We start from the raw sequence: 18282 nt of genomic DNA, 5'->3' as shown, positions 1-18282 counted from the left end.
TTTTTGATCGCTTTTTATTCCGATTTTTGTGAGGTAGAATAAACAAAAACCAGCTATTCATGAATTTCTTTTGGGGGGGCGCTTATACCGTTCCACGTTTGGTAAAATTGATAAAGCAGTTTTATTCTTCGAGTCAGAACGATTACAGCAATACGTCATTTATATCTTTTTTTTTATGTTTTGGTGCTTTTATACGATAAAAACTATTTTATATAAAAAATTATTATTTTTGCATCGCTATCGCTTTATTCTGAGGACTATAACTTTTTTTTGGTTGATGACGCTGTATGGCAGCTCGTTTTTTTTGCGGGACAAGATGTTTTCAGCGGTACCATGGTTATTTATATCCGTCTTTTTGATCGCGTGTTATTCCACTTTTTGTTAGGCGGTATGATAATAAAGCGTCGTTTTTTGCCTCTTTTTTTTCCACTGAAGGGGTTAACTAGTGGGACAGTTTTATAGGTCGGGTCGTTACGGACGTGCCGATACTAAATATGTGTACTTTTATTGTTGTTTTTTTTTATTTAGATAAAGAAATGTATTTATTGGAACAATATTTTTTTTTTCTTTATTTAGGAATTATTTTTTTTTACACATGTAAATATTTTTTTTTTCTTACTTTTTTTTTTACATTGCCCCAGGGGGGACATGACTGTATATTATCAGATCGCTGATCTGACACTTTGCAGTGCACTGTGTCAGATCAGCGATCACACAGGCACTGCAGGAGGCTTGCCGGCGCCTGCTCTGAGCAGGCGCTTGCAAGCCATCTCCCTGCAGGACCCGGAAGGCTCCCCGCAGCCATTTTGGATCCGGGTCTGCAGGGAGGAGGAGGTAGGAGACCCTCATTGCTCCGAAGGTCTCAGGGAAGCACGCAGGGAGCCCCCTCCCTGCACAGTGCTTCCTTGTGGCGCTGGAACGCTGCAATCATCTTTGATCGCAGTGTGCCGTGGGTTAATGTGCCAGGAGCGGTCCGTGACTGCTCCTGGCACATAGTGTCGGATGTCAGCTGCGATAGTCAGTTGACAACCGGCCCCCATCGGCCACGCTCCCCCCGTGAGCGCGGCTGATCAGTAATGACGTACTATCCCGTCGGTGGTCATATGGGCCCACACCACCTCGACGGGATAGTACGTCATGTCAGAAAGGGGTTAATTGAAGATCTAAAAAAGAAATTGAGGATTTGTGGGAAACCGATGTAAAGGATAAATTACCGTATAAGGATTATCATTGATGTATTGTACAAAATCATGTATTAGTGACATATCACCCTTCCAAATAAACAGTAGATCATCAATGAATCTCCCATACAAAACAGATTTGATGAAAATGGATTAGTACAAACAAACAAGTAATTTAATTCCCAATAGGACATGACCAAATTAACAAGGTACGGGAAGAACTTAGCTTCCATGGAGACTCCCTTGCATTGTAAATAATATTGCTTGTCATACAAGAAAAAATTGTGTGTCATCAGAAAAAGAACCAAATCCAGAATACAGCCGCACAAATCATGTGAATATTGGCTGTAGCGCCTAAAGTGAAAATCAAGCGCCTGTAGCACTACTTGGTGAGGAATGCATGTAAAGAGTGAGACCACATCGCAGCTTAGCCATGAGCAATCGTGATCCCAGGAGAGTCGAGACAGCTGGTCAAGCACGTCCCGAGAGTCCTTGAGAAAACCGCATGCCCGCTGGACCAGAGGCTGCAGCATGAAGTCCAACCATTCTCCAGCACGCTCAGTAACTGAGCCAATTCCTGAGATGATAGGTCTCATAGGCGGTGGGTAAAGTGCTTTGTGCGTTTTGGTAGACCATAAATGTGTGGTAATTTTGGTCTTTCAACAATCTGGTAATCCTTTTCTTGTCTTGAGAGTACCCCCAATGCAAAGCCTTCATTAATAATTGAGTGGGTTTCCTCAGTACAACAAGATAAAGGATTATTTGGTAATCTTCTGTAAGTTGACAAATCAGACAATAAAAGTAACATTTGTTCATTGTACACCTCAAAGTCTAATACCACCACCAATCCCCCCTTATCAGACATTTTTATGATAATGTTGTATATATTTTTCAACTCTTGCACAGCCAATGATTCATTACGGGAAAAATTAGAATTTTTGTGCGTGATTTGGCAGAAGAATGTAATTCACGCAGTTCCCGTTCCATTATATATTATATTAAGAGTTCTGAACAAGTCAAAGGCCTTTGTCGGCACAAAATTCATACCGTAGCTCAACACCTTGATTTGTGTGTCAGTAAGTTTCTATTTGGATAAATTCAAAACATTAGTGGATTTAATGTCATTCAATATTTCTTTTTCCGGCGCGTCATCATTCCTGTTCCACTTGCGATGTTTGCGTCCTGCACGTTTTCTGTGCTTTTTGGTGATTTTTTGCTTTGCGAAAAATAGAATTAGTTCTTACCGGTAATTCGGTTTCTAGGAACCTTCCACGACAGCAGTATCGGAGGATGTCTCCCCGCCCTAATAGGGGACAGGAAACAAAGAGGTTAAATACCCCTCCCCTTCCTGCAACCACCAGTGTTTTTTCTGGACACAGTAGCATGTATAGTTACCATTTAAGTGCAGGAATCATAAATTTATAAAACAGATAGGGAGGGAAATTAGTGCTGTCGTGGAAGGTTCCTAGAAACCGAATTACCGGTAAGAACTAATTCTATTTTCTCCAGTCACCTTCCACGACAGCAGTATCGGAGTGATACCAACCGCTAATTTCTTTAGGGAGGGACAACCGCCTGCAGAACACGTCTGCCGAACGTTAGATCCCTGTTGAAGTTGAGCCTGTAGTGCCTGGTGAACGTGTGTATTGACGACCAGGTGGCGGCTCTGCAAATCTGCTCTGCTGATGCGCTTCCCCTTTCTGCCCAGGAGGTTGAGACTGAGCGGGTAGAGTGGGCCTTCAGAAAAGCTGGGGGTGATAGCTTTTGAGAAGAGTATGCTAGGCTAATGGCCTGCTTTATCCAATTAGCGATTGTGCTTTTGGCTGCCTTCTTGCCCTTATTACGCCCTGACCACTGGATGAACAGGTTTTGATCCAACCTCCAATCCTCTGTTTGCTGGAGGTAGAACAGGACCACCCTGCGGACGTCCAGGGTGTGAAAGACCTCCTCTTTAGGATTAGAGGGATTGGGACAGAAAGAAGGTAGTATGATGTCCTGATTTCTGTGAAAGCTTGAAGCTACCTTAGGTGTAAAGGACGGGTCTAATTTGAGGATTATACTATCCGTAGTTATAGTCAGGAATGGTTCCTGAATAGATAAGGCTTGTAACTCCCCTATACGCCTGGCAGTAGTGATAGCTACTAAACAGACCGTTTTGAGGGTTAAGATCTTTAAGCTAGATGCTGAAAGGGGTTCAAAGGGGTCCCCGGTCAGACCTTTTAGCACCAGGTTTAAGTCCCAAGGTGGGGTATGGATCCGGAGTCTCGGACGGATTCTGGTTGCCGATGATATGAATCGTTTCACCCATCGATGACTTGCTAGATCCCGGTCAAAGAAAGCACCAAGAGCTGACACCTGAACTTTTAGGGTACTTGGTGAAAGACCCAGCTCTAAGCCCTTCTGTAGGAATTGAAGAATCTGCGCAATATTTGGGTTGAAAGGATCCGGTCTGTTCGGGGCACACCATGATGAAAATTTCTTCCATATCTTGCCATAAATGGCGTTCGTTATTGGCTTCCTACTTTTCTGTAGGGTTTCGATTACTTCCTGCGAGAGTCCTCTGGCTCTCAGGATCTCGGCTTCAGTAACCAGGCTGTCAACTTTAGTTTGTGTAGGTCTGGATGGGTCAGGGGACCCTGTTGAAGGTCGTGTCTCTGTGGTAGCGGAATCGGGCCTTCAAGACACATGCCAGTTAGTGCGCTGAACCAGCTCCTTCCTGGCCATAATGGGGCCACCAAAATCGTTGTGACCTGATCCGTCCGGATCTTCTGCAACGTCCTGGGTAGCAATGGTATTGGTGGAAAAGCATATGCCAGGGTAAACTCCCAGGGGTGGGAGAACGCGTCCAGTCCTAGTGTCCCGTTTGAGGGGGTCAGGGAGAAGGTGTTTGATTTTGTGTTCTGAATGCTGGCAAATAGGTCCACATCGGGAGTTCCCCACCTTTGGACCAGGGCTAGGAATACCTCCTGGTTTAGAGACCATTCCCCTGGATGGAAGTCTCTCCGGCTGAGATAATCCACCTGGGAATTGTCCAATCCCCTTATATGAACTGCCGAGATTGACATCAGGTGGTTTTCTGCCCAGGAAAAAATCCTTCTAGCAGTCAGCTTCAGGTTCGAGTGTCCTGTGCCCCCTTGGTGTCGGAGATATGCCACGGTGGTCATATTGTCGGACATCACCCGGACATGGTAGCCCTGGATGATGACAGATGCGGCTTTTAGCGCCTCTTCCACCGCTTTCAATTCCCTCAGATTTGAGGAACTGCGTCTCACATCTGGGGCCCACAACCCCTGGAAGTGGAAGCCTTCTATCACGGCGCCCCAACCTCTCTGACTTGCGTCTGTTGTGAGAACTCTGAGGGGAAGCTGATCCCATCTGACTCCTCGGTGTAGATTCTGGGGGTTCAGCCACCATAACAGAGAGGATCTCACATGCGAGGGAAGGGGAATCTTCCTGGTTAAGGCCATCTGATGTCCTCTTGAGTATGCCAGGATGTGTGATTGAAGTATTCTCGTATGGGCTTGTGCCCAGGAGACTGCTTGAATGCAGGATGTCAATGAACCCAGGACTGACATAGAGTCTCTTAGAGTCGGGGCTCTTTGATCTCTGAACCTGGAGATCCTGCGGACAAGATCGGTCTGACGGTCCTCGGGTAGAAAGGACATTCTCTTCTCCGAATCCAGAAGGATTCCTAGGAATTTCTTCTGTGGTGAAGGCTGGAGGTCTGATTTCTCCAGGTTCGGGATCCACCCGAGAGATTCTAGAATGTCGAGGACTCTTGTCACATCCTGATTGAGACGTGAAGCGGATGGAGCGATGATAAGAAAATCGTCCAGGTATGGTATGACACAGATCCCCTGTTGACGAATAAAGATTACCGCTTCTGTCATGATCTTGGAGAAGACTCGTGGAGCCGACGAGACTCCGAACGGGAGGACGTTGAATTGGTAATGGCTGACCCGTTTGTTTTGGGACATCGCGAACTTGAGGAATCTTCTGTGGTCTGGGTGTATTGGCACATGATAGTATGCGTCCCTCAGGTTCAGTGTCGCCATCACCCAGTCCTGACCGATCAGCGGGATTGCTGATCTGATCGATTCCATTTTGAATCTCCGGTATTTTATTACCTGATTTAGAGGTTTCAGGTTGATAATGATGCAATGTTTCCCTGAGGGTTTTTTCACCACGAAGAGGTGGGAATAGTGACCTTCTCCTATTTCCCGATGTGGTACCTGGGAGATCACCTTCGCTCGAAGCAGGTCTAGGATATCCGGCATCAAAACTTCCCGAAGTCCTGGGGATTGTAGGGAAGTGATAGACAGATGATGGGGAGGAGGACTCTCGAACTCCAACCTTAGTCCCTCCCATATGGTACGTATGACCCACTGGTTTGTGGTAATCACCTGCCACTGGGAGAGGAATCCCGAGAGTCGACCCCCGACCGGAGGGCAGTCATTGTTTTTCAGAGGCCTGAGTCGGTTGGGGGACCAGGATGTTTCTGGCTTTTCCTCCCTTGGGGTAACTCCATCGTCCTGATTTGCCCTTACCCCTGTAATTCTGCTGGGGGGTTTGGTCACGGGGGGGACGAAAAAACCGTTTTTTAGGGTTCTTTTGTTCCGGGAGGACCTTCTTCTTATCCGAAGCTTTGTCCAAGATTTCGTCCAGGACTGGCCCAAATACATAATGACCCTGGAAAGGTATACCGCAAAGCTTAGACTTTGAGGTAATATCACCTCCCCAGGATTTAAGCCACAAAGCTCTTCTAGCGGAATTAGTGAGAACCGCTGATTTAGCGGCAACCCGTACTGATTCTGCGGAGGCGTCCGCGAGGAATCCGGTTGCCCTTTGGAGCAGAGGAAGAGAATTAAGAATCTCTTCTCTGGGTGTACCCTGCACCAGGTGATTTTCCAATGTACGCAGCCAGAGGAATAGGGATCTGGCTACACATGTTGATGCCACGTTGGACCTCAGTAGGTTAGTTGAAGTCTCCCAGGATTTTCTTAATAAACTCTCAGTTTTGCGATCCATGGGATCATTTAGCTGGGAGGAATCTTCAAAAGGCAGGGCCGTTTTTTTGGTTACCCTTGAAACCTGGACATCAACCTTGGGCATTTCAAAAAGAGAACAGTCTCCCTCCAAGGGAAAACGGTTCTTGAGTTCTGATGGCACATTTAACCCTTTCTCTGGAAGGCCCCACTCATGGAGGATGAGGCTTTCTATATTTTCGTGTATGGGGAATCCCTTTACCGATTTGGGCTTTAACCCCCCGAACATGTCATCCTGTACAGAATGGCCCTCCACCTCCTCCTCCACCCCCATGGTGCCCCTCACCATAGACACTAATTCCTCCAAATCCTCGGAGGAAAAGAGATACTTTTTGTTGTCTGATTTGGGAGCAGAGGTAGAGGCAGAACTCTCATTCTCCCAACGGTCCCCTGAGTCAGAAGTATGCACTTCTCCTGAGTCAGAGTCAGAGACTACAGGGGCTATTTTCCTTTTTTTTTAGCAGGAGGAGGCTGTGGTGTCGGGGGCTGGGAGAAGGTCGCCATGGAAGATTGAACTTCCTGCCTGATGAGAGTCCTGATGCTGTCCATAATAGAGGGCTGTTCAGCACGCAGAACCTCGTCTGTGCATGGCTGGCAGAGCTTCTTTCTATATGTGGAGGGAAGCTTGGACGCACATGCAGCACACTTGCGACTGGGCACCTTCTTAGGGGCAGAAGTCTTGTCTCCCTACAGGAGAGAGAGAAGACGGACTAAGTCGCTTGTTTTAAAAAAATGGACAGTAAGGGACATCATCCCACTACTTACGGCAGGGGGGTGAGCGCTGGGCTCTGCAGAAGCAGAGTGAAGGGATTTGTCGCCATCCATATCAGAGATCTGACTATAGAGGGTATAGACAGGAGGTCTTACCTGGAGGCTTCCTTAGCCAGGAATAAATAGGTTACTGAGGCTCCCAGCGAGATTGGTGGTGCTCCTCCCCCTCGTGATGTCCGTTTGATGGGGGGGGGGTCAGGGACGCCCCGTCCATGCCGCCACTGCATGTCCCGGCTCAGGATGCTGAACGGCGCGCGCGGGAGCTGCGGCGCAAGGAGCCGGCGAAAAAAACGGAAGTTCGGCTGAACGTCACTTCCGGTGCACGCGCGCCAGCTCCAGCAGCAGCGTGGAGGGAGGAGGAAGCCGGGGAGCTTGAGAAGGACCCCGGAGCACCGCACCGCCCTGCTTTGCCTCCCGAAAGAGACGCGGGTAGGGCGGGCAGGGGTCCCAAGTCGCGTGGAAGGTCACGGAGATGGGAGCAGTCTGGATGGAGGAGGAGAGCGGAGCCCCCGACCTCGACTGCCCGGCTAGAAAGGTAACAGTGCTCCCGATTGCCGGCCACGGCAGCACTATCAGAGAACCTCTTCATGCCCCATAGGGGACAGGAAAAACACTGGTGGTTGCAGGAAGGGGAGGGGTATTTAACCTCTTTGTTTCCTGTCCCCTATTAGGGCAGGGAGACATCCTCCGATACTGCTGTCGTGGAAGGTGACTGGAGAAATAAGAAAAATCCTGACAAGGAACATTAGAGTCAGGTTCCCATTGGTGTTAGAATCCGAGAGGTCAAGGTCCGAGGACCTGAAGCTAACATGAGCACGTGAGAAGCTGGAATCTTGATAATTGGTACGTTTTAATATTGATTTTGGGGATCTCATGGGTTTTTCCCATCTTCCCCATTCATACACCTGGTCCAACATGTAATCCGTGCTATCTTGATGAAATTTAATTTGTTTTCTATGAATAATTGACTCTTCCAGTTTGAGAACTGCTGTCTGCTTTTTCTGCATGCTAGTTTCAAAGTCTGATGGACTGATTTTGGATCACTTATGTGCTGTTTGCGTTTATTTGCGTCGTTGCAATTTTAAACAATTTCTGTTGGTTTTATATCACTTGATTTTTTTTCTTGGTTTATTGACCATTGTATACTGTAAATTGTGGGTTAGTTGTATGCATTGCAGCTTCCACAAAGAATACAGCTCGTGTTCGAAATGCGTAGCTGCACATATGGGTGCCATGTCACTATTTTATACGAATTTGGAATAAAGACAAGCTTTTTTATCATCTGGACTCATCCTGCTTTTTTTTTCATACGATGAATACAAGACCTATTAATACATTTTCATTTTACTAAACAACAGCTTACCCCCTAACCAACCCCCCCTCTCCCCTCCCTCCCTCCAATCCCTTGCCCGATATCCAATAAAACCATCTGACAACATCACCTCTTGAAAGATGGTACCAATCATTACAAAAGCACACCTGTACATGTAGGAATCCCCCTAGAAGCAAATAAACGACACCCATTCTACTCTGCAATAACTCAGCAGACGCCACGCCTGAGTAATCCATCCATCCGCAACACATACATTTTCAAATTTTGTATTCTGACCTCTCTTGATGTAGATATTCCTTTCCATGAGGACAATAAAATTTATTTTGTTTATAAATTCCCTTTTTCCTGGTGGTCTTTCATCCAACCAATCTATCACAATAAGCTTCCTCTGAGCATACAACAATCTTGCAATAGTCAACCTTCCACACTTAGCTGTAGCAATATCATCCATACAGCCTAGAAGGCAAGTCAGCGGGTTACGCACCACATTTACTCCTGTCACCTTCTGGATCAAATTAAGCACCTTTATCCAAAAGGGATTGGAGGCGAGCACACGACCACATCATATGTAGCAAATCTGCATCCTCCTCACCGCACCTTGGGCATTTTGAGTCACCTCACAATCCTGCCTTCATCATCCATACCAGGGTCCTGTACACCCTATACACCAGGTATAACTGCGACACCCTCTTAGCCTCAGTCATTCGACCTTTCAACAGGACAAAGATCCCAAGCATATCTCAAAGTCAACCAAGTCTTGGTGTCAGGAGTGCTGGAAGATTCTAGAGTGACTGTCAGAGTATGTGCCCACGGTCCGGAATAGAAGCATTTTGGATGTGGCTCATCTGCGCTGGGTTCTAGGTTACAAGCACAGTGGATGGATTTACAAAAATCCCATGCCCACTGTGCTTCTATTGGACGCTGCATAAACTCACCCGCGGTGCAGATTTACGAGCCACAACATGTTGCGGCGTAGTCTCACCCATAGCCATTCATTACATGCGGTAAATCCGCAAGGTTTAATGAACACATGTGGATTTGCCTGTTTGATTAGAACGCAGAGTTTTGCAAAATACATTGCGCCCAAAATGCAATATATAAGATATAACGTGATCATAGGCACATAGCCTAACAGTCGCATGACCTGAACTCAATACAAAATATTTGAAGAAGGTGATTGCAGCACACAAGCTCAAGCATAAAAGACACTAAAAGATGCTTTTTTTATTGCAAAAAATAGTTTTTGCGTCTCCACATTTTAAGTGCTATAATTTTTCCATATTTTGGTACACAGAGTCATGTGAGGTCTTGTTTTGTGCGGGACGAGTTGACGTTTTTATTGTTACCATTTTCGGGCACGTGACTTTTTTTGATTGCTTTTTATTCCGATTTTTGTGAGGCAGAATGAACAAAAACCAGCAATTCATGAATTTCTTTTGGGGGCTTGTATACCGTTCCGTGTTTGGTAAAATTGATAAAGCAGTTTTATTCTTCGGGTCAGTACGATTACAGCGATACCTCATTTATATCATTTTTTTATGTTTTGGCGCTTTTATACAATTAAAGTATTTTACATAAAAAATAATTATTTTTGCATCGCTTTATTCTGAGGGCTATAACTTTGTTATTTTTTCGCTGATGACGCTGTATGACCGCTCATTTTTTGTGGGACAGGATGACGTTTTCAGCGATGCCATGTTTATTTATATCCGTCTTTGTGATCGCGTGTTATTCCACTTTTTGTTTGGCGGTATGATGATAAAGCACTGTTTTTTCCCTCGTTTTTAATATATTTATATTTTCACTGAAGGGGTTAACTAGTGGGACAGTTTTATAGGTCGGGTCGTTACGGACACGGCGATACTAAAATATGTGTACTTTTATTTTTTTATTTACATAAGAAATTTATTTATTATAACAATTTTTTTTCCTTTATTCAGGAATTTTTAACAAAATATTTTTACACAGTATAACATTTTTTTTTTTTTACTTTTTTACATTGTCCCAGGGTGGGACATCACTGTATTATTATTATTTATTTATTTATTTATATAGCACCATTAATTCCATGGTGCAGTACATGAGTCGGGGTTACATCAAAATACAAATATCACTTACAGTAAACAAACTAACAATGACAGACAGGTACAGAGGGGAGAGGACCCTGCCTTTGCAGGCTTACATTCTACTGGATTATGGGGAAGGAGACAGTAGGTCGGGGGTTGCAGTAGCTCCGATGGTGTTGAAGTGGCCGTGTGGTCATTACAGGTTGTAAGCTTCTTTGAAGAGATGGGTTTTCAGGTTCCGTTTGAAGGATCCAAATGTGGTGGATAGCCAGACGTGTTGGGGCACAGAATTCCAGAGGATGGGGATATTCGTGAGAAGTCTTGGAGGCGATTGGGTGAGGAGCAAATAAGCGTGGAGGCGAGAATGAGGTCTTGGGAGAACCGGAGATTACGTGAGGGAAGATATTGAGAGATTAGTACGGAAATATACAGAGGAGAAAGGTTATGGATGGCTTTGTAGGTCAGTGTTAGTAGTTTAACCCCTTAAGCTCCGAGGGTGGTTTGCGCGTTAATGACCGGGCCAATTTTTACAATTCTGACCACTATCCCTTTATGAGGTTATAACTCTGGAACGCTTCAACGGATCTTGGCGATTCTAACATTGTTTTCTCGTGACATATTGTACTTCATGATAGTGGTAAAATTTCTTCGATATAACTTGCGTTTATTTGTGAAAAAAACGGAAATTTGGCGAAAATTTCGCAATTTTCCAACTTTGAATTTTTATGCCCTTAAATCACAGAGATATGTCACACAAAATACTTAATAAGTAACATTTCCCACATGTCTACTTTACATCAGCAAAATTTTGGAACCAAAATTTTTTTTTGTTAGGGAGGTGTAAGGGTTAAAAGTTGACCAGCAATTTCTCATTTTTACAACACCATTTTTTTTTAGGGACCACATCTCATTTGAAGTCATTTTGAGGGGTCTATATGACAGAAAATACCCAAGTGTGACACCATTCTAAAAACTGCACCCCTCAAGGTGCTCAAAACCACATTCAAGAAGTTTATTAACCCTTCAGGTGTTTCACAGGAATTTTTGGAATGTTTAAATAAAAATGAACATTTAACTTTTTTTCACACAAAATTTATTTCAGCTCCAATTTGTTTTATTTTACCAAGGGTAACAGGAGAAAATGGACCCCAAAAGTTGTTGTGCAATTTGTCCTGAGTACTCTGATACCCTATATGTGGGGGTAAACCACTGTTTGGGCGCATGGCAGAGCTCGGAAGGGAAGGAGCGCGATTTGACTTTTCAATGCAAAATTTACTGGAATTGAGATGGGTCGCCATGTTGCGTTTGGAGAGCCCCTGATGTGCCTAAACATTGAAACCCCCCACAAGTGACACCATTTTGGAAAGTAGACCCCCTAAGGAACTTATCTAGATGTGTGGTGAGCACTTTGACCCACCAAGTGCTTCACAGAAGTTTATAATGCAGAGCCGTAAAAATAAAAAATCACATTTTTTCACAAAAATGATCTTTTCGCCCCAAATTTTTTATTTTCCCAAGGGTAAGAGAAGAAATTGGACCCCAAAAGTTGTTGTGCAATTTATCCTGCGTACACTGATACCCGATATGTGGGGGTAAACGACTGTTTGGGCGCATGGCAGAGCTCGGAAGGGAAGGAGTGCCGTTTGACTTTTCAATGCAAAATTGACTGTAATTGAGATGGGACACCATGTTGCGTTTGGAGAGCCCCTGATGTGCCTAAACATTAAAACCCCCCACAAGTGACACCATTTTGGAAAGTAGACCCCCTAAGGAACTTATCTAGATATGTTGTGAGAACTTTGAACCCCCAAGTGTTTCACTACAGTTTATAACGCAGAGCCGTGAAAATAAAATAAATTTTTCCACAAAAATGATTTTTTTAGCCCCCAGTTTTGTATTTTCCCAAGAGTAACAGGAGAAATTGGACCCCAAAAGTTGTTGTCCAATTTGTCCTGAGTACGCTGATACCCCATATGTGGGGGGGAACCACTGTTTGGGCGCATGGCAGGGCTCGGAAGGGAAGGAGCGCCATTTGGAATGCAGACATAGATGGATTGGTCTGCAGGCGTCACGTTGCATTTGCAGAGCCCCTGATGTACCCAAACAGTAGAAACACCCATAAGTGACCCCATATTGGAAACTAGACCTCCCAAGGAACTTATCTATGTGTGTTGTGAGAACTTTGAACTCCCAAGTGTTTCACTACAGTTTACAACGCAGAGCCGTGAAAATAAAAAATATTTTTTTTCCCACAAAAATGATTTTTAGCCCCCCCAAAATTTTATTTTCCCAATGGTAACAAGAGAACTTAGACCCCAAAAGTTGTTGTCCAATTCGTCCCGAGTACGCTGATACCCCATATGTTGGGGTAAACCCCTGTTTGGGCGCACGGGAGAGCTCGGAAGGGAAGGAGCACTGTTTTACTTTTTCAACGCAGAATTGGCTGGAATTGAGATCGGACGCCATGTCGCGTTTGGAGAGCCCTTGATGTGCCTAAACAGTGGAAACGCCCCAATTCTAACTGAAACCCTAATCCAAACACGCCCCTAACCCTAATCCCAACGGTAACCTTAACCACACCCCTAACTCTAATCCAAACCCTAATCCCAACCGTAAATGTAATCCAAACCCTAACCCTATCTTTAGCCCCAACCCTAACCCTAACTTTAGCCCCAACCCTAGCCCCAACCCTAACCGTAGCCCTAACCCTAGCTCTAACCCTAGCCCTAACCCGAACGGGAAAATGGAAATAAATAGATTTTTTTAATTTTATTATTTTTCCCTAACTAAGCGGGTGATGAAGGGGGGTTTGATTTACTTTTATAGCGGATTTTTATGATTGGCTGCTGTCACACACTAAAAGACGCTTTTTATAGCAAAAAAGTTTTTGCGTGTCCACATTTTGAGACCTATAATTTTTCCATATTTTGGTCCACAGAGTCATGTGAGGTCTTGTTTTTTGCGGGACGAGTTGACGTTTTTATTGTTAACATTTTCGGGCACGTGACATTTTTTGATCGCTTTTTATTCCGATTTTTGTGAGGCAGACTGACCAAAAACCAGCTATTCATGAATTTCTTTTGGGGGGGGGGGCGTTTATACCGTTCCACGTTTGGTAAAATTGATAAAGCAGTTTTATTCTTTGGGTCAGTACAATTATAGCGATACCTCATTTATATCATTTTTTATGTTTTGGCGCTTTTATACGATAAAAACTATTTTATAGAAAAAATAATTATTTTGGCATCGCTTTATTCTGAGGACTATAACTTTTTTATTTTTTCGCTGATGATGCTGTTTGGCGGCTCGTTTTTTGCGGGACAAGATGACGTTTTCAGCGGTACCATGGTTATTTATATCCGTCTTTTTGATCGCATGTTATTCCACTTTTTGTTCGGCAGTATAATAAAGCGTTGTTTTTTGCCTTTTTTTATTGTTTACGGTGTTCACTGAAGGGGTTAACTAGTGAGACAGTTTTATAGGTTGGGTCATTACTGATGCGGTGATACTAAATATGTGTACTTTTATTGTGTTTTTTTATTTAGATAAAGAAATGTATTTATGGGAATAATTTTTTTTTTTCTTTATTTAGGATTTTTTTTTTTTTTTTTTTTTTACACATGTGGACCTTTTTTTTTTTACTTTTTTACTTTGTCCCAGGGGGGGACATCACAGATCACTGATCTGACAGTTTGCACAGCACTCTGTCAGATCAGCGATCTGACTTACAGTGCTGCAGGCTTACCAGCGCCTGCTCTGAGCAGGCGCTTGGTAAGCCACCTCCCTGCAGGACCCGGATGCAGCCCCGCGGCCATTTTGGATCCGGGGCCTGCAGGGAGAGGAGATAAGAGACGCTCGGAGCAACGAGATCACATCACGTTGCTCCAAGGGTCTCAGGGAAGCACGCAAGGAGCCCCCTCCCTGCGTTATGCTTCCCTATACCGCCGGAACACTGCGATCATGTTTGATCGCAGTGTTCCGGGGGTTAACGTGCCGGGGGCGGTCCGTGACCGCTCCTGGCACATAGTGCCGAATGTCAGCTGCGATAGTCAGCTAACACCCGGCCGCGATCCCCCCGTGAGCGCGGCTGATCGAATATGACGTACTATCCCGTCACTGGGAATTATGTCCCAGGTCACCTTGACGGGATAGTACGTCATATGGGATTAAGGGGTTAAACTGGATATGCTGGGAAATTGGGAGCCAGTGAAGGGATTTGCAAAGAGGGGAAGCAGGAGTGTAGCGAGGAGAGAGATGAATTAGTCGGGCAGCAGAGTTAAGGACGGACTGGAGAGGTGCAAGGGTGTTATCAGTGAGGCCACAAAGGAGGATGTTGCAGTAGTCGAGGCGAGAGATGATTAGGGCATGCACAAGCATTTTGGTAGAGTGAGGGTTGAGGAAAGCAAGGATTCTGGAAATATTTTTGAGCTGGAGGGACAGGAGGTGGCAAGAGCTTGGATGTGCGGTTTAAAGGACAGGGCAGAGTCCAGGGGTACTCCGAGGCAGCGGAGTAGCGGGACAGGGGAAAGTGTGAATTCATTTATTGTGACAGACAGGGTGGATTGATTTAAATCACGCCGATTTAAATCATGATTTAAATCACGATTTAAATCAAAAGATTTTTTTCTATTTAAATCGGATCGATTTAAATCATGATTTTAATCATGATTTAAATCACTGATTTAAATCAAAAGTTTTTTTTTTAATATAAATCACGATTAAAATGAGAAGTGAGAGCAGTGCGCATGTGCGCCCATAGTTACACGGACGAAACTAGGGGCAACGATCTAACGCCAGGGTGAGGGGGGGACCCCAAAGTAAGTAAAAATCTTTTTTGTTTTACTATATGGCAATAGGTAGGTGTTTAAAAGCAGCATGTCTTAATTGTATAAACTATTAATAGCCTCCACATTTTGTTCATACTGCCCCTTTAATTCCACACTTCTAGCTTGGTTTCACTTTTGGTTTAGTTTCTTTTTCCATTCAGTTGACATGCCCAAACTTGTTGGATAGTCAGCAGTACTTGGCTGTAGTAGTAACAATCAAACTTCATAAGTGATCTGTGTGAGCCATGGCAGGTCGTAAGAGAGACCCTATTTGGGTTCATTTTGTTGAGATGCCAGCAGCAGATCTTGGAAAGAAAGGTGCAAGAGCAAAGTGCAAATACTGTCAAAAGGATATCCAAGGACTTGTTTGCCGTTTGAAATCACATTATGAAAACTGCAACCAGAAGGGAAATGAAGATGTTGACAGCTTCTTATGCACCAGGAGCCTAGTACTAGTAAGTCTGGCAATTACAACCTATTTTTTTAACAGACATTTTACTGGGATGGTTAAAGTCTATGAAAAGAGAAATTTCTAGCACTAGTAGTTCTGGAGTATAGAATTTAAATTTATGTTAAGGCAATATTTCACAGAAAATTAACGCTAAAGGACATGTGCACCTTTATTTTTTTAAGGTGCACATGTCCTCCCCCCCCCGCAGCGCTCTTACCTCCGATCCCCGCAGCGCTGAGATCCGTGGCTTCGTTTTGACCGTCCGCCTCCCGTCCTCCGGTTGCGGCCTACTCGCAGTGATCCAGCGGCGTGACGTCAGCGGGCCGCACGCTCCATTGAAATGAATGGAGGCGCGCTCGCGGACGGGCAGAACGAAGCCACGGATCCCCGCAGCGCTGACATCGGAGGTAAGAGAGCTGCGGGGGGAGGACATGTGCACACTGCACCTTAAAAAATAAAGGTGCACATGTCCTTTAAGTAAAAATAAAGTGTGTATACGCTTATTTTCTTTTTATTGTAGGCTGCAATTCACTTTTGAAGTCTGCCAAATTGACCATTTTTTAAAAAAAAACATTTTAAAAACTTTTGTGACATAATTTTTTTCAGTTGCTCTGATATTAGTTACCAGTATTACAGCAACTTCACCAGAAAACTTGAGTAGCATAACTTTTGAGACAGCCCTTATAGGACGAGGACCATTACATTGTTCAAAAAGTTTGTTTCAAAATATTTTCGTTATATTTCTTCAAATACGCAGTCGATTTATATTTTTAATTTCTGTGCTTTCAGGGTCAAATATGGCTTGTGCTGCACGTGACAATCAATATCTGGGTACAACTTCAACAAAGCAGCCCAAAAAAAAACTTTGCGTGCAAAGTGTAGAAAAATTCATCTTAAAGACTACGACGAGCCAGAAAGAACATTTTGATGAATTAATTGCTAAATTCATATTTGCAACCAATTCTTCTTTCCGACTAGTTGAGCACCCATTGTTTGTACAAATGATCGAAGGAATTAGACCAGGCTACAAACCACCAAGTAGATTTGATATCTCAGGAAAACATCTTCAGGCTGTATACGACATAGAAAGAGCGGCTTGTACAAAATATTTGAAAGACAAGGTTGTTAACATGAGCTTGGATGGTTGGAGCAACATCCACAACGACCCCATAATTTGCACTTGTGTCACAACAGAAGATGGTGAAACTTACCTTACAGACACAATCGACACATCTGGAAATTCACATACTGCTGAATATTTACTTGAAATTGCTAAGAACTCAATTCACCAATGCCAAGAACAGTTTGGATGTAAAGTAAGGAGCTTAGTTACTGATAACGCAAGCAATGTGGCAAAAATGCGAGCGGAACTGGCACATGAGGATGACACAAATGTCATTACATACGGTTGTTCTGCCCATTTGTTGCATCTTTTGGCAAAAGACCTGCATATTTCGGGTGTCAAGGAACATGTTGTAGAAATTGTTAAATATTTCCGCAATAATCATTTTGCACATGCAACCTACAAGGAAATGGGAGGACTGAAGTTGGTTCTACCACAAGATGTTAGATGGAATACCTTGGCTGACTGCTTGGAACTGTTTATTAACAACTGGTCAAAATTACTGTCCATTTGCGAAACACATCGGGATAAAATTGATGCTAATATACGAAGCAAAGTATTAAATCTTGGTGTGAAGAGAAATGCCGAGGACCTTTTGGAAAGGTTAAAGCCAATATCGATTGCGTTGGATAAAATGCAGAAAGATACTGCAACCATAGCTGATGCCACAGAAGTTTGGAAAGATTTAGAAGGTTCTCTAGATCGCTTGAACCTCTCAAACAATGTAAAGGTTGCAATACAGCACCGCAAGGACCAAGCATTAAAAGAAGAACACTATTTAGCCAATATCTTGCATCCCATCTACAGAGGGAAAAAATTATCTGAGGCGGAAATCAACTCTGCAATGGAGTGGCTCGCCAATACTAACCATGACATTGTGGCAACTGTGCTGAAATTGAAGTGTGAATCTGCACCATTTCAAAAATACATGTTTGCAGATAACGTCGTTAATGAACTAAAATCACTGGACTGGTGGAAGTCGCAATCACTTGTTCTTCCAGCAAAGATAATAAATCTAGCTACTCAGCTACTGACTGCATCGGCTTCATCCGCAGGAGTAGAGAGATTGTTTTCTTCATTTGGTTTTGTGCACACAACAGTCCGAAACCGCTTAGGAACTGCTAAAGCAGGACAACTGGTTTTCCTATTAAAAGTCCTAAATAAACAGTAGGCTTAAAGGACTGATGTATTCACTGAAGATGTTTGCTTACTTCAAACGTTAGAGATAGGCTATTGTTAAAAAGTACTTACTCTCTGTAGTTCAATTCTGAGTGTTTAATAGTGCAAATAAAAATTATTAGGTTTCATAATCAACTGTTTTAATATTTTTATTTGTGTAAAACAATTAGATTTGCAAAAAGACAAAGTTTTGCTTGTGTACAACTTGATTAAAAAATCTGATTTAAATCAAATGATTTAAATCAAAAAAATCTGATTTAAATCAAAAAAATCTGATTTTTTTGATTTTTTTAAAAAAATCAAGATT

At 43.6% G+C, this 18282-nt stretch overlaps 2 protein-coding genes across 2 annotated transcripts in view; one reads left to right on the top strand and one right to left on the bottom strand.

Moving 5' to 3' along the window:
- KNTC1 (kinetochore associated 1) overlaps nucleotides 1–18282 on the bottom strand; it is a 352480-nt gene that overhangs the window by 304840 nt on the left and 29358 nt on the right. The gene's annotated exons all lie outside the window — the stretch shown is intronic.
- On the top strand, nucleotides 15386–18108 carry LOC143810629 (uncharacterized). Its single transcript, XM_077293159.1, has 2 exons — nucleotides 15386–15677; nucleotides 16463–18108. The coding sequence occupies exons 1-2, from the start codon at nucleotides 15656–15658 to the stop codon at nucleotides 17965–17967; spliced, it is 1527 nt and encodes a 508-aa protein (XP_077149274.1). The 5' UTR covers nucleotides 15386–15655; the 3' UTR covers nucleotides 17968–18108.

The sequence above is a fragment of the Ranitomeya variabilis genome, chromosome 1 (assembly GCF_051348905.1).
Source record: "Ranitomeya variabilis isolate aRanVar5 chromosome 1, aRanVar5.hap1, whole genome shotgun sequence".
NCBI classification, from domain to species: domain Eukaryota; kingdom Metazoa; phylum Chordata; class Amphibia; order Anura; family Dendrobatidae; genus Ranitomeya; species Ranitomeya variabilis.
Note: the sequence above shows the minus strand (reverse complement) of the source record. Positions and strands in the feature narration are given on the sequence as shown.

Bases quoted from the DNA above. Each gene is read 5' to 3' on its own strand.
- LOC143810629 (XM_077293159.1), top strand. From the start codon at position 15,656: ATGCACCAGGAGCCTAGTACTA. The intron at 15,678-16,462 runs GTAAGTCTGGCA...CTGTGCTTTCAG, and splicing joins GCACCAGGAGCCTAGTACTA to GGTCAAATATGGCTTGTGCT.